The following is a 23736-nucleotide window of genomic DNA, read 5'->3' as shown; positions in this document are numbered from 1 at the left end:
GTTTTACTTTTATCCATTCTTTACTGCCGCGACTGTCATCAAAACACATCAATAAGCAAATACTGCCATGAGAATATGCCGGAGCAGGCAAATTTCACACTCGGAATTTTGTCTAGAGCGTTTCGTCCGCCCAAGCTTTCGCTGCAGATCCATCCATACTCCGGAGCTGTCCCGGTGCCTCCCCGGACGAACTCCCACACTCCGTACAGACCAAAGCATTCATTAACCACCTTCTTCACCCATAAGACGATGCAATTCTTAGAATAAACCCGTCAACTCAATACCCTACAGCTTCCCGGACACAGTTTTATCAAGGAAAATACCTACAATATGCCGCACCCATCACTAAAAGATAACAGGGCGCTGCCCCTCCTCGATGCAGCCGTGGCAGGCAAATATGCTGTCCCAGGCATGTGTTGCTATAACCTCGAAGGTATTCTGGCCACTGTTCGCGCCGCTGAGGCCAAAAGGTCCCCGGCCATGGTTCTTCTCTTCCCCTGGGCCATCGAGTACGCCGACGGGTTGCTCGTGCAGGCTGCCGCAAGAGCATGTCGCAACGCCTCAGTTCCCGTAACACTCCACATGGACCACGCCCAGAGCCCTGAAATCATCAAACGGGCTGCCGACATGTCTCCTACCTTCGACAGCATCATGGTCGACATGTCACACTATGAAAAGGCAGAAAACCTAGCTCTTACCCGAGAATTGGTGGAATACTGCAATGCTCGGGGAATCGCCACCGAGGCAGAGCCAGGCCGTATCGAAGGTGGGGAGGACGGTGTTGCTGATACGGCTGATCTAGAGGGCCTACTGACTACGCCAGAAGAGAGCCAGGAATTCGTCGATACAGGAATTGACTGGCTGGCCCCTGCGTTTGGAAACGTGCATGGCGAGTATGGCCCACGAGGCATACAGTTGGATTACGACCGACTCCAGAGAATCAATAAGGCAGTGGGAAAGAAGACGAAGTTGGTTCTCCACGGTGCTGATCCGATGACGAAGGAGATTTTCGAGAAATGCATTGAGTGTGGTGTGTCGAAAGTGAATATTAATAAGGTCATGAACAACGAGTATATGAAGGTGCAGAAGGAGTTTGCTGGCCGTGTACCAATCACTAAGTTGCATGAATTGGCGACTGATGCCATGCAACGAGCTGTCGAGAGATCAATGGATCTTCTGGGCTCGGCAGGGAAGGCTGCCTAGAGAGGCCATAGGATAGATGTATATATGTGAACCAAAGAAGCAATAGGCTGGTATCTGATCCTCGTTTCAATTTCATATATGTACAGGGAAATAGCTGGTATTCTTATCGCCATACTAACGACAGACAGCAGAAGAAACAGAGGGCAAAACCAGCACAGGCGGGAAGAAAAATATTTCGGAACAGAGGAAATAATATTGGTAATGCTAGATGGGCAAAAAGAGACACGCGGAAAGCTATGAGATACAGAGGGTAAGTATAACAAGATTGTGGGAGTCAGTATATGAAGCGTATAAATAACCAGGTGTAGTGGTAGCCAAGGGTATTTGCATTTTAGTTGAAGGACATCATTTTCTTGATTTCAGCAATGGCTTTTCCGGGGTTCAGACCCTTGGGACAGGTTCTCGAGCAGTTAAGAATGGTGTGGCATCTGTACACGCTCATGCTGTTGTCGAGAGCAGCCTTGCGCTGTTCAGTTCGCTCGTCTCGAGAGTCAATCAGCCATCTGTAGGATTGGAGGAGGAGAGCAGGTCCAAGGTATTCTTCACTGTTCCACCAGTAGGAGGGGCAAGAGGTCGAGCAGCAAGCACAGAGAATACATTCATACAGTCCATCAAGCTTCTTTCGGTCAGCTGGCGACTGGCGGTTTTCACGACCCTTTTTAAAAGATAGCTGGTTAGGATCAAATCGTCTACTTCCACACGTAACCCAAACATGCGACTTACATCGGGAGATGGAGTATCACGTTGCAGATAAGGCTTGATAGACTTGTACTGCTTGTAAAATTGTGTCATGTCTGGAACAAGGTCCTTGACAACATAGGTGTGAGGCAGAGGATAGATGCGAGTCTCCTTGGTAGTGTCGGTAGGAGTGCGGCCTGGATTTCAAATTGTCAGTTCCATCATACATCATGTCACAAATTGCCCCATGGCGAATTGATGTATTGGACTTACAGAGACATGCGAGAGTGTTTACTCCGTCAATGTTCATCGCACAACTTCCACAAATACCCTCTCTGCAGCTTCTCCTAAACGTCAAGGTCGGATCGTCTTCATTCTTGATCCTGATCAAAGCATCCAAAACCATGGGACCAGTCTTGTTCAAATCGATAGTGTACGTCTGCATGCGAGGTTTTGCGGTTGGCTCGTCAGGGTTCCATCGATAAATCTTGAAGGTCTTCATCTTTGGTGCCGGTGCACTGGTGGGCGCGGAGGAGGCCTCTGTGGGCTTTGCGCTCGCCTCAACGGTGGCATACGATCGAGAGGCCATGACGGGTCGCATGAGAGCGCTTGAGCCCCGGAGGAGACGAGAAGTTGAGCGGAGAGATGCCATGGTGGACGGAGTGAAGTTCGTTCGTTCCCAACGACGGGTGTGTGTTTTCAAGCAGACAAGAGCCCGGAATCAGAACAGTCGGCCTCTAGCTATTCCACAGACTAGCAATTGATGCACGAAATATCGGTTAGCGCTTGCACACTGTGCTACTGCAGCTCGTCGTCGCCGTCGATGGTCGATGGTTGAAGTTCGAATGTCTTTCTCTTGCAACCTCGGATGGGCGAGTTCTTCGGGCAAAGTCGGTTATGTCAGCGACCCCAGCCAATCAGCGTGCAGGCATTACCAGCACCACGAAAACAACATCGAAAGGGCAATTTTTATTTTTATAGCGCTTCTGCTGGTTTCATCTTCGACGTTGACAGTGACAGGAAGTCATCTTTACCGCGGTGAGCGGCTTCATGTCGGCGTCGGGATGGAGACAGCAATGCATGCTAGACGAGTCAGCGAGGCAGCAAGAGCGCGCCACAGGGATAAAGTCCTGGCCTTCTTCTTGGTTAGAAAAAGGCTGAAGTGCTTGCTTGCTTGCTTCTTCTTCTCTCTAGATCATGGATTAGTTCAGATTACATATTATTTTGCTGCTCAAGCTGACCGATTTGATATGCTAGGATTGAGAGGACTATACGGTCTAGACTCACTTACGCCACTCGCCCTGCGATTATACCACGACGGTCCGAGTTCTTCTCCATATTTCAGCGGAGCGTTGTGTTGACTCAAGTTCAATCGCCCAGACTGACTTAACGTCGAGGCCCATACTTACATATAAAGGACCAAGACTGCCCTCACACGGCCACCACAACGTGGTGTGTTAGGAGAAGAGAGGTGAAGATAGATGTTACCTGTGCCGACGGCAGAGGTTCGATCTTAACGAGATGTCATTCATGTCAATTCTCGCTTGACAAGTCGCATCCTCCATGCAAGTTTCCTTTAGTAGTCAACATCCAGACAACCATATCTGAATGCCAAACACACAGACATGTCGTGGCCAAGTGATAACTACTTGAAGGATTCTACCCTGGAGAATTGCGTAACCCACAACCTCTTGGGCTCGCAAAACAATCCTGAAACGGTTACAGGATAGCCAGCTGCGGCGGTAGAATTCATGCCAATAATATCCCAACTTATCTCCGTTCGCTAAAATCAGCTCTGGGTAAAATCCGTTCAAAGGCTGTAGCTACAATGCTGCGCCTCCAGATGGAGAGAATGCCACTTGCGGTTTAGTTTACGCACTTAAGGGAAGCATTACGGGCCTTGGCATAGGTTAAACTCATCCAGCCCAACAGCCCGATGAATCATCACAACCTTATCTTGCTCATGCCGCAAGGACACTCATCTCCCGGATGATCGCCAGGTGAAAGATGAAGAAATATTAAAGCGAGACGGCGCTTTATACACAGCAGATGGGTCAATCCAGCTGTCGATCACGCAGTTTCTGTCATGTTGTCGGCTAACGTACCGTTCCTCAGGTATTTGGTTATCGGTAGTGGACCGATATATATCCGCAATTAACCCTCTTTGCATGGCTGCCCTGGCTTCCGGGCTCAAAATTAGGATATGAAATACGTAAGTTCTTTACTGTCGCTGCACTGCTTGAAGCTCGAGACAAAGCTCTGACAGGATACCCGCCACGAGGTTATGCAAAGCCTTTGAGCCATGCAAGAGGTTAAATCTTAAGCGCAGCCTAGCCGTGGAGTTTAACTGGCCTTGACATGATCTGGGTTGGGAAGAATAGATCCTTCCATTCCAGATGTCTCGGGCGTAAGAGACGCTAACCCTTGTACCAAGGGACGATCCTCCTCGTGGCTTGCACCTGTTGACCTTCATGGATGCCGGTGCATCCTAGTCATGTCCTTCGCTTCGCTTTCCTAAAGTTTACCTGCACATGGCGTTAGTTAGTATGGACACGGTGCATTAGGCCTCCGTTTGAATCTGGAGGTTCTGCTTTTGATACCAGACCCTTTAACTCCCAGGCTGAACGGAGCTGTCTCGTATATAAAGATGGCAACTCCTTCGTCAACTTCTCATGCAACTGCAACAATCATCAAAGCAGCAAACAATCCAGACATATCTACAGCATCTTTACATTCCTGTTGGCAAAATACCACCCTTCTACTCAGTCTTCTCTCATCTGGTTAAACATCCTTATTGATTACCTTCCTTCCAGTCACCACCACCTTACATTCTCCACAATGGACAAGTGTACTCTAGAGACCTGTCCCATAACGGAGAGTATCTACCAGTACAAGCCCTCGCTGGCCGGCAATGCTGCACTCCTCGCCATCTTTGCCGCCTCCGGCATTGTCCACTGTCTACAGTACTTCTTTTTCAGAAACGGTTCTTACTCCATCCCCATGATCCTGGGATGTCTGACTGAAGTTATCGGATACGTCGGTCGTGTTCTCCTCGCCGATGACCCTTTCAGCCAGAATGGTTTCCTCATTCAGATCTGCTGTCTTACTCTCGCTCCTGCTTTCTTCTCGGCATCGATTTACTTCTGTCTCGCTGATATCGTCCGCCTCTTTGGTGAGGAAGCATCATGGATCAAACCACAACATTATGCCTGGATCTTCATTCCTTGTGATCTTGTCAGCTTGATTCTTCAGGGTACCGGTGGTGGTCTGGCCTCGGTTGCCGCCGATAAGGGCACAGACCAGGCACCCGGAACAAACACTATGATTGCCGGCTTGGCTTTCCAGGTCATCACCCTCGTCGTCTTCATCTTCCTTACCCTTGGATTCATTATCCGTACGATGAAGTCCCGAGCTCTTCAAGAGAAGGAAATGGGTGCCCGACCAAAGCTTCCAATCAGCCGTGATCGACTGGTGACTTTCGCCGTTCCATTTACTGTCGCCATCGTCACTATCTTCACTCGTTGCGTCTACCGAGTTGCTGAACTGAGTGGGGGTTGGGAGGGAGACCTGATTCACGAAGAGGTCACCTTTGTTATCCTCGAGGGAGTGTAAGCTTTCCAACCGGCCCCGTTTATACTCTCTATCACCGACTAACATATTCCAAATAGGATGATTGCGATTGCCGTTATCTGCCTGAACATCTCGCACCCTAAGCTTCTCAACCAAAAATAAACTCTCTATTTTGTCTGTTTCCCTATTTGCATTAATACCCCATTTTTATAGATCATTTACTTGTGCTCAATACTTCCATGGTTCCTTGTTTCCCCCTATATACCTGCATGTATCAATCTCGTCCCTCAACGTTCGCCTTCCCCTTTGCTTTATCTGATGACCCAGTTCTTGTGCTAATACAATTTTTACCGTGGTAACTATAAAATGATGATATTTTGAGAATTACATGCTTACTAGAGTAAATGAAATGTCCTTTTCCTACGCTACTGTCAACTAGGATACTACCTCTATTACATAAGCAGTTTCATCTTGACCAGTAGCCGTGATATTTTTTAAGCAAGAGCTGATTATATTCCGCTATCTAAGTCCATCAAAGTAATAGTGATTTGAAATGCACTATTCCCACCGCCCGCCCTTTGATGGACCGTACATGCAATCTAAGTGGGGTGGCCCACCAACACTCGTTTTGTTTTTGATATATGCCATCCCCAAATACACACAAAATAAATTTCACATCAACCATCTTCAACATAAAATCCATATCCAAGTGCAAATTGATACCCGTTTCCCACCGTCTCGCTCAAGTACCGTCTCTTCGTATCGGCCACAGGCCGCTATCCTTTACCTAGCCGCTTTATCACCGCTTGCTTCCATTTCCTTAGTCTTGGCCGAATGGGTAGTGAAGGCGGTTTGAACATCTGCTGAAGGCCCCGCCGTAACTGCCGTCGCGTGGATTCCTCGAACGGTTTCGAGGCAAGGAAGTCTAGATCTTCCTCATCTAGTAAAGAGCCCTCTTCGGACAAGTCGAGTTTGTGAAACCATGATGCTTGGTACAGGTTTATCTCGAAAGGCGTGTGCTAATAACGCAATATGTTATTAATATTCCTTCTGCGCTTGATATTGATTGGTACTTACTAGAGCCTCTGGCTTCCTCTGTGGCTTCTTCCGTGGCTTCTCCATCCTCTCCTTCACTCTCGTCGCTAAATAGTCCATCTCCTCTGTTTCCCTTGGTCGTTCATCCGGCTGTTTTCGTTGCGGCAGTTCTTCCGGTTCATTGTGTTTCTCCAGTTCGTTGTGTACCTCCGATTCATCGTCTTCCTCTGGTACATTGTGTACCTCTAGTACGTTGTGTTCCTCTAGTACGTTGTGTTCCTCTAGTACGTTGTGTTCCTCTAGCTTCTTGTCTTCCTCTCGTTCCTCAGGCTCTGCTTGTTTGTCCTGTCCTCCAGGACCTTCTGGTCGTTTCCGTTCATCTAGTTCCTCCAGTTCTTCCGGTATGGGCAGTTCGTCTAGTCCATCTGGTTCCTTTGTTTCCTCGAACTCTTCTGGTTCCATCGATTCTCCACGTTCCTCTAGTTCTTGTGGCTCCTTTAATTCCTCTAGTTCGTTTTGTTCTTCTGGTTTGGTTTCCCCCCCATCTGATGCTGTTTGGTGGGATTTCGCGGTCAAGAAAGTGGTTCCTGTGCTCGTGCTGCCACCAGATGAGGTCCAAGCTACCGGGTATAGTTGGTCCAGAGGCATCCCCTTGTGGTGTGTATGGTTATGAACTGATATTAATCGAACCTGGAAGGCACAGTCTGGGTGACGACATCTGTCCATGAGGTGCGCTTTGGCGAAGTCTGGGGAGATGGATCCATTGCTGGGGGAGATCGGGTTCGCTGGAAGAGTGCGCAGCCAGCGCTTTACCCTGTCAGAGTTCTCAAGAGTGAGCTGTATGGCAAGGTGTTGGTCGCTCGTGAACTTGAGATCCATGGTGAAGCTTTTCGTAATCGTGTCTTTTCTTGGTTCGTCCTTTGGTCGTTTATTTTTGATGTTTGATTCTTTTTCCCCAGTATGCGATCCGCTGTTTTCTCGGGCCTCGTTTAGGTAAGTTGGGTCGTGAATGCTTTATTGTATTGGGATGCCACAATGGGTATTTCGGGAGTTATAGGTTTGAATAAGATACCAGGAAGGGATGTCTTCGAGAGTCGTCAGCTTTTCACAGTGGAGATGTCGATGCTTGTCGGTTATCACAGCAGTGATATTAACTCGGCGTTTAAACTAACCAACGGTTCAGTGAATTTAGATATGATATTTCAGGCTAAATGTCGCACTCGCGTTGAAATTTACCTTGCAAGTAGCGGTTTGTAGAGTTATAGTGTGTTGAGATTTTTTGGTGAGGAGAGAGAGATGGAAAGAGAAGAAGAGAAGAAGAGTCATAAGAGTCAGAAAAGGCTGAGGCGAATACATACTCGCGCAATAGCTCATACGTCAGCGATTTTACCGATGAAGTCCCAGTCACAGTATAGAATAGTCAATGATGCTATCCCCTACTCTCAGATGGGAACTCTATACTTGTGGAACTGGGACGAACCTTAAACTCACGCCAGTATCCAAATATAGCGCGCTTAGCGGCTAAGGACCAGGACCGTGCAAGGTGAAACCACAAGCTTAATGTTTGATCATCATAATATGCTATAGCATTGCCATCTTCCTCATGTGTGATTATTACTTGGTTGACCTCCTACAGCCCCTCATACAAAAACATGTTGTAACACAACACCCTACACCTAGCAACCTCCTGTGCCGTTGTAATACATAGTTTGTCTACATCCAGCAGAAGCCCTCAGAAACACCCCGTTAATATCACATGTAAGCTCTATGTGTAGGAATATTGGCGATCCAGACAGCCACTTATAGTTTGAGGCTTCTAGGAGTCTGCCAGAGCCCACCATCGAATGATCGCTGAACAGCAAGCAAGCTTTCCACGCCGCCAACTCCATTAACTTCTGCCACCCCCATGTTTCAGTACGATATCGATGACTCGTTGAAACATGTGGAGCCTGAGGCTAAACGAGCCTGAAAGAAGCTTATTCTCGCGATTCTCTTCTCGAGGTCGCCGTCAAGAAGCTTCTCGCATTGCTCGATCAGCCGCACGCTGGACTATATCGCTATCACGTGAGTATAAAGAAGCACGGACAGTGGGGTGAATCAGATGACCCCGCTAACTCTAAAGAGTGGGTTTGTGATGACATCAGGAAAAGCTTGGCTCGAACGCTTAAGTTATCAGCGCCGCCCCGAACCCTTGAAAAAAAGCCTCCTCGCTCTGCTCTTCTTTCCACTTCCCACCCGTGAGAACCTCGTCCGCCTGCCCAGCATCGCGTGTATCTAGTACGTATACTCGAGCTGCTGCCTCTGTATTCTAGAGTACTTGTCAAGCAGAGCCCGCGCGGAGCTTGTCCACCGCTGTGTCCTCCACCGCCACAGCTCAGTCGCCCCGCCATTGTTCTTTGGGCGTTCCCGTCTCGTGTTTCGTGTTCTGTGGTTATGGACAATCTTCTGAGCCAGCCGTATATGCCAGGCCCAGGAGCTCCAGCTCCAGCCCCAGGCCAAGCTCACCCTCTTCCCCATCCACAACACCAGCATCAGCAGCATCAGCAACAGCAGCAACAGCAGCCGCAGCAGCAGCAGCAACATCCGCAGCACCAGCATCAGCACCAGCATCCACAGCCCCATTCGCATACCCTCTCCCAAATCCAGATCCAGCCACAGCTACAGCCTCCATCTCAGGCACAGGCGCCAATAACTCTTCCCCCTGTACGGCAGCCGCATCCGGAGCCTGAGCATACCTCTCTCACCCTCGATGGCTTTGAATATGTCCTTGAGGTCGTGCAGCAACCTATACGCGCGCGTATGTGCGGGTTCGGCGATAAGGTATGCTGTTTCCCCTGCTGTTCACGTATTTTATCTCAGTAGTACCGCTAACAACTCTCAGGATCGCCGTCCTATCACTCCTCCACCCTGTGTTCGTCTCATTGTTAGAGATGCCACCACAAAACAGGAAGTAGAAGCAGAGTATGTGGCAATCTAGCATTCAAGTACGGTCACCTTCCTGCTACATGTACTAACCAAACGGTGACAGTGAAATTGACACAACGTTCTTTGTCCTTACCGTTGATCTTTGGAATGCAGAGGGTGATCGTGAAGTCAATCTTGTTAGACATTCTGCGACCTCGCCTTCCATCTCAACTGCAACATCGTCTTCTTTCCCACCACCAACCCAGAACATGGCCCCAACAGGCCAGGCATATTCGTCCTATCAACCCCAAAGCATGTATAGCCAGCCTCCACCAACCACTTACTCCTACTACCCCACCCAGAGCTATGCAGCCCAGACAGGCATGCCATATCCTGCTCCTCAGTCTGGTCCTGCCCAGAGTTACTATCCCCATGTCAATCAAGGATATTATACATCGCAATCACAGCAGCCAGTTGTGCACCATTTGCCTCCTGCACCTGTCGGTATGTTTACTCGCAATTTGATTGGAAGCCTGAGCGCGAGCGCTTTCAAACTTTCTGATCCCGCCGGAAAGCTTGGAATCTGGTTCATCCTGCAGGACCTGAGTGTTCGTACTGAGGGAATGTTCCGGTATGTTCTATTCGTATGACTCTACCATCTTTGCTCCAAGTAGCCGCTAACCCAGTCATTAGATTGAAAATGAACTTCGTCAACGTGGGAACTCCCCAACAAGCTCTCAGTCGCTCTGGAAATACTTCAAGCAGTACCCCAGTCCTTAACCACGGCTCAGCTCCAGTTCTTGCGTCTGTCTATTCAGACGTTCTGCAAGTCTTCTCGGCAAAGAAGTTTCCAGGTGTCATCGAGAGCACACCGTTGAGCAAATGTTTTGCTATTCAGGGAATAAAAATTCCGATCCGTAAGGATGGTGTTAAAGGCGGTAGAGGAGGCGGTGCTGCCATGATGCTAAAAGGTGATGACGGCGATGGTGATGAACAATATGACGAGTAGAAAGTTATGGGTCCGCATCTGTTTGCGACTTTGCGTGCATCAGCCACGTCTTTATAAAAAGCAGGAGTGATGGTGCAATACCTCCGTATATTCCCACTTGACGTTTCCCAATGGTTTTCTTTCTTTTCTTTTCTTTTTTCTTTTCTTTTCTTTTTTTTTTTTTTTTGAATACTCGTTCAATCGGTCGTTATTTGTTAATTACTGGGGGCTACGGTTATGGTTTATATTTATCTCAAGTACTCCAATCTCGGGTTTGGTGCGTAATTTTGTATTATTATAACTTGTGTATATAACCTTTTACCATCAGCTCTCCTTTATACCAGAGTAATACAACTAGAATTACGCGAATGCCTACCTTTGAGTAGCTATCCAAAAACCAGCTTATTGCGATTTGCTAGAGGATTATACCAGGAATCTGGGAGATGATAATTACATGTATGTACGCACAAAGACGCATTCTGCTTAGTATTCGCAGAGCGGTGAGAGTAATGGCCAGGCGCAGCTTGGATAGAGAACAGTATTTTTCAAGTCACACATTCGCAGGATCAACGTAATTATTACAAGGTATATACATGTATGTATACATACATATGTGAAGAAAGGAGATGAAATACATTAATATGTAGGTGCATTCTAAATATCACTGCCGTTTGAAGTGGGTATCTTGCCTTATAAAACACGAAAAAAGGGGCTGGTGCAGGGCATAAACATAACAAACTCCCAGTAAGTAAATGTACGGAAAAGAAAAATATGCGAGTCAGTAAAGAACCCAGTGTTTCCCCAGTGATAAGAATCGAATCAAGGATGCCGGTAAGTGAGAAAATTACCCGTCGATTAACAAAGAAATAAAATTGAAAGGAACTGGCTGAATCCTGGTGATGAGTCGTTATCCCTTCCCTGCTCAGAAGGCCTGCTCCCAAAGAGAGAGTAGAGAGGTAGAAAAAAAAAAAGTCAGAACGTATGGCCACAAAATAGCTATTGCTGCGAGATGGAGAGTATCAAATCATTTCCACTCGCCTCCCCATGGTTGACCTGGCTGGGGAGAGGGACCCCTGGCGATCACAGCTTGATCAATCGAAGTCGAGGAAGAAGGTGGTTCATTATTGTCTAATCCAGCAGGCTCATGGATAATTTCAATCGTGGTCTGTTGGTACACTTTACCAAAACCACCCTTCTCAAGCTGATCAATAATGTCGTCTGTTGATTGATCGGCAAAAAAGGCAGGATTCTTCGTATTGTTTTTGTTCAACTTCTTGAGCTCGTACCCCTTGGGTTTCCGAGGATCCGGGGCAGTAGACGTTATTTGGCTATGACGGGCATTCGAGCCGGAACCTCCCTTTTCAGACGGCCGAGACAGCTCAGAGTCAAGTAGCAGTGCTTTGCGAGTCAATGTATACATGATGACGTCGACGGTGCCAGAGCTAGCGATGATAGCAGCAGCAATACATAGGTAGGTGAGCGATGGATTATTTCCTTGCATGCTTACCATCCGGGCTGCGGCAATGGGGAGAGAGAGGAGAAGATATGCGAGGGGATAGAGAACCATATAGCCTGTGACCCGGCTCAGTCTGCCAAAATTCTCCCTCTGCCCACGGGCTAGCGCAGCTGACGCTTTCATTTTTCGCCGAAGATAGAAAAATAGGATGGTGTAAAGCATGATAGAGCCGAATTCCGAGAAGAAGATCCAGAGGTAATGGGCCCAAAATCTTTCTGCTTCGAAGTCGTCATCAATCCAACACTATAAAATATCATCAGCATCTTATAACCGTGATAACAAGAAAAAGTGCCATAGACATGTGTAGCAGGGTAGGAAGGGGTTCATACCCATGCTCCAGACGGAACGTATGTGTCTCTTCCATGTCTGATTGTTGGGATCAAGGCAAGGAGTAGACAGAAGCACCAAAGCCCAATGATACAGCTTACAGTCAGCTTGTATGATAGTTTTCTCCCAGCAACGACTGTTGCAAATGTATGGACTGCGATTGCGGCGACGAATAATCCACTTGACGGGTCACCTATCTGCAGCAGCCATCCTTGGATGAAGCAAAAAGGGGAGCTAGCAAACAGGCCATCGCTCTGTATCCAATGGGCTGAAATAAGAAATCCAAGGGCAACATGGAGATCCGCCAGCAGCAGGTTGTAGATAAGAACAACAAACTGATTATGCCCAAGATAAGATCCGTCATGTTTATGCCAGAATACAAGCCGATGTGTCAGGAAGCCCAATAGCCCTAGAACCGCAACGACAGCGACCAATGATGCCGCCACCACCATGATGGTTCCCTTCCGGTAGTCGTCTGGCAACGGGGATACATCTAGTGTGATATTTCCCCTTGCCTCGAGGCTGGCAGTCTCCTGTATAGCTCTGTAATGGAACTTGAGGGCATGCCGGAGGAGCGAGGCACCTATAGGCATGATGGTCTCGCGCTCACTCGTCCCGTCAAAGTGTATGTATTAGATGGGATGAATGTTCCCAGCTGGGACGGGGGACCGGTAACCGAGTATAAGGGTTCAATGTGTAGGTATATCAAAAATTGCAGCGACGTCCATTGAGCAAGGGCTGGCTCCTTATTCAACTGGAAGATAGGAAAGAACACGGATATATTGGGGAAAAGGAAGTAGAAAAGATCTTGAGAGGCTTGACATATTTGGAAGTGGATATATGGGGATATAAATTCCTGCAGCATCAATGGGACTTGTTCTCGTTTCTAAGATTGGTCTTTCACTCTTGGTATTTCGGCCACAGAGACCCAGAGGATGGATACGCTCTCCACAACAACACCGTATCTTATGCTTGTCTGGGTTAACTCGAAGACAATCATATCCGGGGCAATGGTAGTTAGAGATTTGCCTCTAGCAGGGTATGTGACACCGATCTAGCTGGTGTCATACGAGGACGTACAGTGTGGATGCGCTTCACTTTCCCGGACAAAGGTGAAGGAGGGTCCGTTTTCCGATCTGATATAGCGGTCTTCTCATAGTATTGCATGTCATTTGGCCAGCCAACTGGCTTGGCCGGCTGTGAGCTTCCATTCAGCCACAAAAACATACTCTTGTAGATGTCAGGCGCCTTAACGAAATCACTACCCCGGGGGCATGAGCTTCCAGAAGCCCCCTAGAAATAATTCAAACCCTAAACTTGCGGACCGTCTATATCGCAAGGGGAAGGAAATGGACCTTGTTCTCTCTTTTTTTCTTTTTCTTCTTTTTCTTTCTTGTCCCTTTCTCCTTTCTTCGCTCTTCCACCAGGCCGTTGAAGGCTTGTCCGTTGTTTGTTTCCCCCCCTTCGGAGATGTTGCCTCCTCTGCGTTTGACACCGATGGGAGACAAGGCGCGACTGGCTGCAGGTCCGCTGGCCAAAGCCGCCTCCCAGCAAAAATGGCGGTCGAGTAACCAGCAGATGTCCAGCACAGACGCACGCACAAAAAGCTGTTCAACCGCCCTTCATCCCATGATGCCTGTCCTGCTTCTGCTGACCAGCAAGATGAGACAGGAAACGGGGTCTTTCTTCTCTTCCGGCGGACGGGAGGAAAATATCTAAAACGTCTCCACCAGGCGCGGCAGACCGCATCTGGGTTTGCACCATTCTCGTAGATCCAGAGCAATTCTCGCAATGTAACTAACTGATCAACAAGCTGTCACGCTGGCTGATGTGCTTCGACAACGCTGCCAATGAATGCTAGTTAGTTAGTGACGCCCATAACTAGCTAGAGTGGTGAGAACGCTTCCACCTCTCCGTCCGGAGAATATACCTATTATTATTATGCCGACCATGAGCCGAGAGATGCAACGCCCCCTACTTTTACGGAGTACCCGGATGCGACTATCGACGTGCCGAGGATAGAAGAAATAGGACATCAAGAGAATCGGGTAGACAGTTATGCTGTTTGGTGGCGGCTGTGCGATGCCATGTCTCTCCTTGCGTCAGAGAGGCAACAGACAATTGTCCCTGCGACATGGTTAGCAGAGCGGTCGGGGCTCCAGGGGCTGCAGATACGATAACTGCAAGATACCTCGTTACTTAGCAGTTAGTTAAATGAGCTAGTTAACTAAGTGGTGTGTGATTATATCCCGTAGCTATGGATTGGTTGTTGATAGCCGGGGGAGCAGGCTCTATCCTTGCGGCAGGGTGGAGGACAGTCACCTCAGTGCTGTCAGGATAGCGTGCGCCATGAGGACTCAGTACTAGTAGTATGTCTGATCACAGCTCGTATCATCTAGATGTGACGCTGTCCTCGCTGTCTTGACACATAGGATCGCGCCTTTCAGGGGCATCGATGCTCGCCTCCGGAAGCCAACCCTGCTCGCCGTCACACTCCATGTCCCTCTCCCGGGCCTCAGAGGGCGGGCTAACCTAGAGATCGGGTAATATTTAATACCCCCAGACAGCACATTAATGTACAGAGGCTATTTGTGGCTCGATGCCATCAAGCTTAAAAAAAAAAAAAAAAAGGGGCTGTAGGTAATATATATTTAGTAGCTCGACTGGACAAATAAGAACACCACTGACCAAGATCAGCAGCACGAAGCCACAAGCCACCAGAAAACGGCCTGCGAGTATTGTTATTAAACCGTAGATCCGGACAATCCAGAAGTGAGGAGAGTTTTGGATATGAAGTACCGGCTATGTTAAATCTGATCAAGGCTAACTCAGTCCCCAGATCAACACTATACTAAGGGTTCTGGAAGCCAGAGGAAAGTGGAAACTAACTGCTACAAGATAACTAACGATGCTATGCAATTGAGAAGAAATCAAAAGGCAAACGTTACGTCGTGAGGGGAGAAGAAACAAATCTAAAGGTAGAAGAAAGGACAATGTACATTGTATCTTTTGTGTCCAGACCAGAATGCATATAAACCAAAGGCTCGTGGGGAATAAGAGGCAATTGAGGAAAGAAGTCGTATGGGCATCTTCCGAGCTGACAAGAAGGTACGGAGGCAAAGCAAGAAGAAGATAACTGGAGGGGGGAGGGAAGAAAGGGAGAGGTAGAGACATCAAGGGCGAGTGCAAGGGTGCAAAGGGAGCTGATCTGTTTTAGCTATGGCGGACCATGTCACATGAAAGGAGCGCAACAGGAGAACCAAGCCGTAAATCAGTGCCTAGTCGGGTATTGGGTTGATTGAAAAGTTGGGAAATAATAGCCTAGTTCTGGCGCCATCGGATAACTAAGACACGAGAGATGCGGGTCGGCTAACAGAGGTCAGATCCAGGGCTGGAAGGAGAACTATATCAAACAGCAATCTAGGAGTGGACAGCTGGTAGGAGATGGCAAGTGCTGAAAAAACGTCATTTCCCTGGGCGTATTGGAACGACATATTCATTGTATTCATCAGGCTCTTCCTCGACAGGCGCAGGTGTCCTTCGTTCCGTTCGGCGCTTGGGCCTTCGTCTCCGGTTGGAACTGATATTGCTCGCCGATTCCGAGGGTGCAATTGAAGCTCCATCATCAACATCTTCGTCCGTGCCGCTCTCGAATTCAGCTGGCGTCCCCATTGGCACAGGGGTGCCTGCAAGTATCTGAATATTCGATCTGCAGCCTCTGCGAGCTTGACTAGCGGCCGTAAGGCCGGCACCGCGCTCACGCAGCGCTCGACGGACCATTTCCGCCTTTCCATGCAGAATCTCAAAGGCGTCTTCAAGCGCCTCCATGCCAAGGAAGATGTCCCTTTCGACTTCCGCTAACGCGGCAATTTCTGTTTCTTCGTCGATAGAAATAGGGGCGCCATACGTTCCAGCTGCTGCAGTAGAGATGGAAGCTCCGGCACGCGGCTGGCTGGCTGAACGCATAGTTTGGTTGCCGTTCCTTTGAAAGCTGGAGTGGGGGTCGAATGGAGGCTCTGTTGCCGAAGTTGGCACAGAGTTGTCCTCCGCTCCACTCCTCAGGAACCCGTCAAAACGGCCTGAGATGAGGATGTCCCACTCGTCGTCACTGATGGCGGCTAACGTTGCCAGAACATTGTGCATGTCGGGGTGCTTCACCATGTACAAGGCCGTCTCAGGGTCGCGAGGTAAGCTCTGCAGCCTATAGAGACGGTAGATTGCTATAGCTCCTAGTACCAGGCAGGGTGGCCTGTCCGGAGGCTTTGGCGTCTCCTTCTTGGGCACTGCTGGGCCCAGGGGGAACTCAAGTAGGCTTGCAAAGGGGGCTCTTTGTTCGGGATCCAGGTAAGTTAAAATAGCAAACGTCAGTGTCTCATCATCAACCTCTCCTGGAGGCTCAGCGGGCTGGTCGGGCTGCCGAGATAGCCATTTGTCCACAGCCTGTTTTGTTTTCCTTGATTGTCTGATATAATGGTCTCGATATTCCTCAGGTACGTCGATATCAAGCTTCTGCATTGGTATGTGCTCTTGTGTGTTTTCAATGGTCGCCGGATCAAGCTCTGGTTGCATCCGGAAGGGTGGCCACGTCGGCAATTCGCCTCGGCCCGAAACTAATTCCAGGACCTCGCCCCAGCTAACCCCTGGTTGTACTTCATTTTCTTCCCTACCACAACACATCGGGCACTCGCAAGACTCCGACGAAATATCTCGAGCGAAGACAGACTCCAGGCGGTCTAATAGTCTTCTGGCAACGGACCTATACCCCGTCGCTACCGCCAGCGACCCGTTCTTTTCTATGACTCGGCTATAATCACTCAACAGCTTGGAAAATGGTTCGAATAGCTTCATTCCTGTGTTGGCAGGTTCGAAAAGATGTTGTGGCATATTAGCTGATTCTCCTGCTCCAAGGAAGTTTCGTGGTACATGATAGGGCAGTCCGCCATTTTGGAGCAGGTAGTCGACCCTAGGTCTTGAAAGCGGTATTTCTGGGGGAGGTGGAGGCGGAGGCGGAGAGGCAGCGGACGGGTCTCTTAACGTTTCTTGCGTCAGTACATCAGGGCGTGGAGAGGGAGAAGCGTGTGATGGAGGCCTTGATGCGCGAGGGCGGTTTCGAAGCTTGGGAAGCTGTTCCGTCGTCTTCACTTGTACTGGCGCGATCGAGGTAGCATCTGAGTCTACTGTTTCATCTATTATTTCGTTATCGGATTCAGCTTCGGCGGGTGATGCTGACTTTCGATTCAAGGACGACTTGGACTTTCGGTGTGCTGAAGTGGGAGAGGATCTGTGAGAAAACTGAAGAGCCTCAAAAATTTTCAATTTGGTTGGGGTGCTAGATCGGGTCCTCGTACTGGTTTTCAACGTCTGGTCACTTAGCTTCTTATAGATGCCCGCGGAAGACCTAGTAGAATGGCTCCTTGAAGATCTATGCTTCTTTGCCTCTCCTGAAGACTTGTTCGGGGTTTCCTTCTCCTCTGACCGGCGGCCATCATTAGAGGGTGTGCTTTTCCACCGGGGTAGCTCTGTGTCATCATTTGTGAGAGGAGGGCTAGGAGGTCGAGTGCTTTGACTGTGTCTTTTGCTCTGGGTCTTGTCTTCGGTCGTCAAGCTAGGCTTTTGTTCGTCCTTTTTAGCTTCCGCAGATGTTAGGTCTGTTGGTTCGGGTGTCAATATGTTAATCCGTATGCCCAAATTATCCCGACTTCCCACAGCCTCCTTGCTGTGTGCCTTTGAGAAGCTTGGGTAGGGAGTGGACACTTTTAACTCGTTTGTTTCGGACATGAGGGTGGTTGATGGGTGTTTCTTAATCTTTAAGCTAGACGTAGGTGAATTTGGTGAGCGGCCAACTTCGTCCTTCAACCTATCCTTATCAGATCTAGGCCTAGTCCTTTTGCTCGAACTATGGGAGGAAGTATGGGCGGCCCGACTGTGACGGTCTTTGTCTTTTTCTCGAGTCCGCGACGGGTGTGATGGTTTGGCAGTTCCTTCGGTTGCTTCGCTGCTTTGATCGTCTGAGCCTCGATCTCGCGGTCGATGATGTTCTCGAGACTTGGAGGGCATAGCGGCTAGTGGGAAAGAGGTAATCCAGCCGACAGCAGGCAGCGTATATGAAAGTGGTACCAGGGAAGCAAAATTGTTGCCCAGCAGCCTGGTGAATAATGCGCCACTACGAAAGGGTCGGAAATGCGTGGATCTTAGTCACGGACGACCGATCGGAAGCGATCCCGCAAGGCATCAGGGGGCTCTATTGAGGTGCTTTTTGGTGATAGCGCAACTCATGGATTGCAACATGAAAAGCAAGGCAATGTTCGATGGGTTGAGGTATCCCTTGCGAAATGCCTTGGCCCGTTGGGCAGCAACAGGCGAATAGCTGCACAACGTGAGAGTCCGCAGGAAGAAGAAAGGACAATATCTGGTTCTCGATCGTTTTCGAGGCTGTTCAACTTGTGTGTGTAAGTAGCTGGAGTACAGACAAGGAGTAATAATATTCTTCTGGGGGCCGTTGAACTTTGTCGTACTTTAAGCACTCTGCAAAAAAGATCCTCCGTTGACGGGCAGAAGTGTGGCTGAGTGTAACCTGCACTGCCAGTGGGGACGCCGCTCCAGTAGGCCACTACCGTCTTTCCAACCTCAGCTCTGCTTGCTTGTTTGTCTGCTGTCTGACCGGCTGCTCGTCGACTTCGTCTTCTTTTACTTCTCTGCAATCTAGATATCAAAGAGTTTGAAGTCAAGAACTTCCCGATCCGTGGTTCATGTTAAGCGCCGCCAGCACGTGATGTGCTCCGGCTAGCGCTATTTGCGCTTGAAAAGTCACATGGCCCCGGCCTCCCACCAGCTAAGGTCGTATAGTGTAGCGGTTATCACATCGGATTCTGATTAGTCATTGGAAGTTCCGATAACCCTGGTTCGAATCCTGGTATGACCTTTATTTTTTTTTCCCCCTTTCTTCTTTTCTCTAGATACATACTTTCCTTCCTATTATGCTTCTTTGCACCCTCCTGTTGTTATTATTGTTGCTCCTTTAGCCTAGCAGAGGCTGCCAATAATTGCTTTTGTATAAGAGAATCCCTTTTTCTAGTCAAAGATAAATACACTGCTTTGCGGAGAAGTCGTAGGCTGCGAGAAGGCCGAAACTTGAGGACTTGGAAGACGAGGTAGCGCGGTTATCCCTATTGGTTGTGATGTAGTCGTTTGAACTTTCAATTGTGGCAGCCCAGTCGCCTGCCGGCTCAGGCTCCTCGGAATTTCATCAACAACAACTCGTCCTTTGAATAGGCCAGCGCCCATGCGGTACCAGCGATCTTCCCATCGGTATTTAGAAGGCTTCTGTACGGATATGGCTCTATATTCTTTCCGTGCAATGAAAAATGAGCGGAAACATGTGGCTGCAGCAAGGCAGATACCAATCTCTGCACATATTATTACCCAATATGTCTCCCAGTTGGTATCGACGAGTCCCTTGTAGTAGACTCCCGCTCCCCGGATGATGGTCACAATACTCATTAGTATCGTGAGGCAGAGTGATAAAGTCAGGCCTAGCTTTTGCATCCGTCTCACCCGTACTGTCCAGATCAAGTGGACTGGTATAAAGAGAACTAACGACACCATGAACTTTCTGTTAACAACATTCTGTAATCTTCAAGCCGGATTATTTCTTACTCAAAACGTCGCCCAACAGGTCCAATGCTAGGTGTATGAAAAGAAATGCTGACACTCGTCTCTGGCCAGACGGGGTCAAACATATAGCTAGAGCGAAGATTAGCACAACGATTAATTCTGGAAATTTTAAACTGCTTATGCTCACAATTTTTGAGTGTATAATAATATGGGCAGGAAATATGCGTAACCACAGACCCATATCCCAGAATGCCAATATTTAGAATGGTCACTACCCACCAGTACCTGCTCAACGGCAGAATTCCCTTAACCAGGTTTTTGAATAGAGCCAAAAAGCTAAATTTCACTGACATGATTGCAAGCCAGAGCATAACTGTCGTTACTTGTATCCATTTCTGATAGTCGAATGTTATCTGTATGATGTCTTGCGGAAGCGATATTCCAGCAGTCTCACCATACTGAACTGCCAGTGTGAGGTACATTTTGTCAATTGCGACAGTGTAGAAGACAGCCAGGGCTATTGATAGACAGCAGAACGCTATGGCGAGAAATAAATCGTCCCATGAAAACTGCTTCTGAACCTGAAGTCGAATGTATGCTCGTGCAATAGCAGCTATCCAGCAAACAACAAAAAGAGTCACAGTTGAGATCTTCATTGACAATAACTCCCACGTCAGTACGTTGCGTTTTCTACAGCCCTGTGGAATCAGTGTTGCACTTACAATGACTTCTTTTTTATGCAAGCGACCGATATTCCCAGCGCCCGTCATGGCTCGCGCTTTGTGCTTTTATTGAATGTCCCCCTTTTCAGCTCCTCATGGGTATTACCATCCACCAGGATGCAAGACGTTCATACGGACGGGATATAACATACGGGAGCCTCCTTGAGTTATAAAGCCGCTCAAGGCTGCTGAAGCATGCTGGCTGGAAACGTGAGTTATTTAGATGGGCAACCACATAACTGATACCATGTAACCATCACCTGGGCAGATAGATGGGAAGTGGACCACTCAACTCCACTCTTTTTGCAGAACCCTGGTTGTAAATATAGGGATCAGTATGCAAGGAACTCGACGGCATGCGGCCCGAGACATCATGTTTCGCTTGGGTATACATAGCCTAGCCTCAATCCTTCAAAGTCGATGAACGTCATGACAAGGCTCGATATACCCCGACTTAAATATGCGTATGCAAGTGACATTGCCCTTTGTGATAGACAGCGCATGTACATGAGAAAAGGAGTTTCCCATGCGGTAATATAAAAGGATGTAAACCCGCCTCGTTTATCCTTATGATGATACCTCATGTCTATATATCAGCATAAGAAAGCCCAAAAAGGCCAGTAATTACTCCGTAGGTACATCTCAAAAAGAAACCGCCGGCTCTACCGAATGATTACGGTAGTCTGGACCAGCGTGAAGTGCATATGCCCCGGTATCAAATCGCTAGCCTTCTTGTCGGTCAGGGCCCTGACGTCCTCGTAGAGCAGGCAGGTCTGGGGCTGATGGACGAGGCCTGATGCCGCGATCGAGGGTGGTTAGTCATCATGTCCCACTGGGTCACATGATCGAACTTACATCATGGACGGGAGGTCGGGTGCCCGAGTTCGGAAACCGGAGGAATACATGATCCGATTGGACTAACGCTAACTCCATCTGGCCGAAAAACAACTCCCAACTTCCTCTCGTCAGTTGCACACTTCATGCTCGTTGCCGCATCACACTTGACACGGATCGAGAGGTCGTCATCCTTAATATCGATATCAGAAAAGTGCATACTGGAAAAAACGATAAGATGAAAACTATACCCATGGTTCTATCCCGTCACGGCGATTCCGTAGGTCATTATATCTAGCCCGTCGGATAAACCCGCATCGTCACGAACAGCATGGCATCATAAGATACGATCTTATGGGTTGTTATTGTTGAATCGACAAGCCATCATTTACGAAGCAAACATCTGAGCTCTTCTGCATCTACAGGTGTTGTAGAGTCTTGTTTGTTTTATTCCAAAAAAATCAAGTTTTGGAGCAATACAATATATAAACATCAACTGGCATATCAAACGCTTGGCCTGCACTCAGGTCCACCATCAATTCGCACCCTCCAATATACATAGACCATAAACGGTTTTGCAACCTAATTATGGGTGTTATAAAGTACTACATAACTCGTTTTCACGGATACCTATGGCTGGCTAGAGAGAATAGCAAGCCGGAGGTATAGTGCTTGAGATACTCATGGGACCCGACGAAAGAAGGGAGAATCTGTTGCGTCGTAAGCTGTCCAACCCCACAAGCACTATGTCTTTGTTTCCCTTCTCCCAGTTGGAGATGCATTTTTGTCACTCCGTCCATGTTCCTGCAGCACATCGATCAAAATATGCCCTTGGAGACTTCGAATCGTCACTATTACAGTGATGGTTTCAAAAAATAGAATTTTACGTGTAACTTATGTTCTGGCTGCTATTTTGGGTCAGTGACTCATATTATTCTTGCAAAGCACAAGAACTTGCCCAAGGATTTCCACACCATATAAAGGACACTAGCATCGCACCCAGCCTTATTCCTTTTCCCATTTTCTACGAGCCATCTACGAGCCACTCCTAAAGACTTCATCCAACAATCCATTCGGATCAATATACGGGTACCATTTGTTTCTTTATATTCATTTCAATTCACAACCATGCATATGATCGCTGGAACCATTGCGGTAGCATTACTAGTTGCTTCCGCAGCCGCGGCCCCTGTGGATCAGTATGTATATTAAACAGTTCGGAGTTTTAAAATTGAATTTCACGTACTATACTTACAATTATAGGTTGTCCGTAGACAAGTTATCACCAAAGACTGAGGTTGAGAAGGCTACATACTGGGATCTCTTAGGCAAAAGGATCATTGCAGAGTTGGATCTTATGGTCCCTCGAGGTGTACCTGTGATGGCTAGCCATGGTAAAGATGATGATAACGACAAGGATGACGACGAGTATGATGATGATGACGACGATGGCCATCACCATGGCGACGATGACCATGACGACCATGATCACTGGAAAGAAGTGAAGACTCGAGGCCACAAAGACCATGACGATGGCCATGACGGTGATCATGATGGCGACCATGACCACGATGGTGACCACGATGACCATGACCACCATGGTAAGGGTATGAATGCCAGAGGCCACAGAGACCATGACGACCACGATGGTCACGATGATGACCATGACCATGACCATCACCATCACCACAATAAGAGTGTCAAAGCTAGAGGCCATGGAGGACACTGGGACGATGATGATGACCATGATGATGATGATCATGACGGTCACGACGACGACGATGATCACCATCATCATAGGGGCATCAAATCTAGAGGCCACAAAGATCATGACCATGATGATGATGACCACGACGACCACGATGATGATCATCATGATGATGACCACCATAGAAAGAGATGCCTCAAGTGTAGAGGTTATGGAGACCATCACGATGACCACGATGACCACAATGATGATGATGATGATGATGATGATAATGATGATGACCACCATGACCGAAAATAAGGGAATCAATTCATCGCAGAAGCCCTTGAGCATAAACAGCTCAACTCTAAATCTTCCGAATTACCGCACTGTTGATATAGCAGGCCTAAAATTTCCAGCATGGTATCACAAACATCAAGCTAGCCAAGTTCAACCCATATTATCGAGGCATGGACATTGAGGTTTTTCTCATAAAACTACTGACTTCTCGCCTGCCCCAGTGAGCAAATGTTAACTGTTCAAGGCTTTTAATCTTCTATTTCTGGTTACTTGTGATGAAGGAGCGAATTTTTGACATTTGACATTCATAAACAAGCTATCATCCATTCTTTAGCTCCTAGCTGGTAAATAGCTAAAA

At 48.1% G+C, this 23736-nt stretch overlaps 11 protein-coding genes and 1 non-coding gene across 12 annotated transcripts; 5 read left to right on the top strand and 7 right to left on the bottom strand.

Annotated features, from left to right (window-relative positions):
• Nucleotides 1-330: 330 nt before the first annotated feature.
• Nucleotides 331-1203, top strand: TRV_07644 (uncharacterized protein; the record flags this gene model as incomplete). The annotated part of the gene is made up of 1 exon (XM_003018308.1): nt 331-1203. One exon carries the CDS (start codon nt 331-333, stop codon nt 1201-1203), a length of 873 nt encoding a protein of 290 aa, XP_003018354.1.
• Nucleotides 1204-1534: 331 nt separating this feature from the next.
• Nucleotides 1535-2533, bottom strand: TRV_07643 (uncharacterized protein; the record flags this gene model as incomplete). The annotated part of the gene is made up of 3 exons (XM_003018307.1): nt 1535-1873; nt 1927-2078; nt 2155-2533. The coding sequence occupies 3 exons, from the start codon at nt 2531-2533 to the stop codon at nt 1535-1537; spliced, it is 870 nt and encodes a 289-aa protein (XP_003018353.1).
• Nucleotides 2534-4412: 1879 nt separating this feature from the next.
• Nucleotides 4413-5493, top strand: TRV_07642 (RTA1 domain protein, putative; the record flags this gene model as incomplete). The annotated part of the gene is made up of 2 exons (XM_003018306.1): nt 4413-4417; nt 4446-5493. 2 exons carry the CDS (start codon nt 4413-4415, stop codon nt 5491-5493), a joined length of 1053 nt encoding a protein of 350 aa, XP_003018352.1.
• Nucleotides 5494-6489: 996 nt separating this feature from the next.
• On the bottom strand, nt 6490-7842 carry TRV_07641 (uncharacterized protein; the record flags this gene model as incomplete). Its single annotated transcript, XM_003018305.1, has 3 exons — nt 6490-7498; nt 7559-7653; nt 7723-7842. The coding sequence occupies 3 exons, from the start codon at nt 7840-7842 to the stop codon at nt 6490-6492; spliced, it is 1224 nt and encodes a 407-aa protein (XP_003018351.1).
• Nucleotides 7843-8917: 1075 nt separating this feature from the next.
• On the bottom strand, nt 8918-9157 carry TRV_07640 (uncharacterized protein; the record flags this gene model as incomplete). Its single annotated transcript, XM_003018304.1, has 1 exon — nt 8918-9157. The coding sequence occupies one exon, from the start codon at nt 9155-9157 to the stop codon at nt 8918-8920; it is 240 nt and encodes a 79-aa protein (XP_003018350.1).
• A 502-nt stretch (nt 9158-9659) lies between these two features.
• Nucleotides 9660-10399, top strand: TRV_07639 (uncharacterized protein; the record flags this gene model as incomplete). Its single annotated transcript, XM_003018303.1, has 2 exons — nt 9660-10021; nt 10084-10399. The coding sequence occupies 2 exons, from the start codon at nt 9660-9662 to the stop codon at nt 10397-10399; spliced, it is 678 nt and encodes a 225-aa protein (XP_003018349.1).
• Nucleotides 10400-11402: 1003 nt separating this feature from the next.
• TRV_07638 (uncharacterized protein) lies at nt 11403-13448 on the bottom strand (the record flags this gene model as incomplete). The annotated part of the gene is made up of 4 exons (XM_003018302.1): nt 11403-12137; nt 12224-12754; nt 12832-13107; nt 13302-13448. The coding sequence occupies 4 exons, from the start codon at nt 13446-13448 to the stop codon at nt 11403-11405; spliced, it is 1689 nt and encodes a 562-aa protein (XP_003018348.1).
• A 101-nt stretch (nt 13449-13549) lies between these two features.
• On the bottom strand, nt 13550-13985 carry TRV_07637 (uncharacterized protein; the record flags this gene model as incomplete). The annotated part of the gene is made up of 2 exons (XM_003018301.1): nt 13550-13740; nt 13877-13985. 2 exons carry the CDS (start codon nt 13983-13985, stop codon nt 13550-13552), a joined length of 300 nt encoding a protein of 99 aa, XP_003018347.1.
• A 1701-nt stretch (nt 13986-15686) lies between these two features.
• On the bottom strand, nt 15687-18278 carry TRV_07636 (uncharacterized protein; the record flags this gene model as incomplete). Its single annotated transcript, XM_003018300.1, has 1 exon — nt 15687-18278. One exon carries the CDS (start codon nt 18276-18278, stop codon nt 15687-15689), a length of 2592 nt encoding a protein of 863 aa, XP_003018346.1.
• Nucleotides 18279-19057: 779 nt separating this feature from the next.
• TRV_07635 lies at nt 19058-19143 on the top strand. Its single transcript has one exon. It is a non-coding gene; the product is annotated as a tRNA-Gln (tRNA).
• A 149-nt stretch (nt 19144-19292) lies between these two features.
• Nucleotides 19293-20491, bottom strand: TRV_07634 (uncharacterized protein; the record flags this gene model as incomplete). Its single annotated transcript, XM_003018299.1, has 2 exons — nt 19293-19833; nt 19878-20491. 2 exons carry the CDS (start codon nt 20489-20491, stop codon nt 19293-19295), a joined length of 1155 nt encoding a protein of 384 aa, XP_003018345.1.
• Nucleotides 20492-22519: 2028 nt separating this feature from the next.
• On the top strand, nt 22520-23399 carry TRV_07633 (uncharacterized protein; the record flags this gene model as incomplete). The annotated part of the gene is made up of 2 exons (XM_003018298.1): nt 22520-22590; nt 22655-23399. The coding sequence occupies 2 exons, from the start codon at nt 22520-22522 to the stop codon at nt 23397-23399; spliced, it is 816 nt and encodes a 271-aa protein (XP_003018344.1).
• Nucleotides 23400-23736: the final 337 nt, after the last annotated feature.

This window comes from Trichophyton verrucosum (genome assembly GCF_000151505.1).
Source record: "Trichophyton verrucosum HKI 0517 chromosome Unknown contig01073_1.f1.exp, whole genome shotgun sequence".
Taxonomy (NCBI): domain Eukaryota; kingdom Fungi; phylum Ascomycota; class Eurotiomycetes; order Onygenales; family Arthrodermataceae; genus Trichophyton; species Trichophyton verrucosum.
Note: the sequence above shows the minus strand (reverse complement) of the source record. Positions and strands in the feature narration are given on the sequence as shown.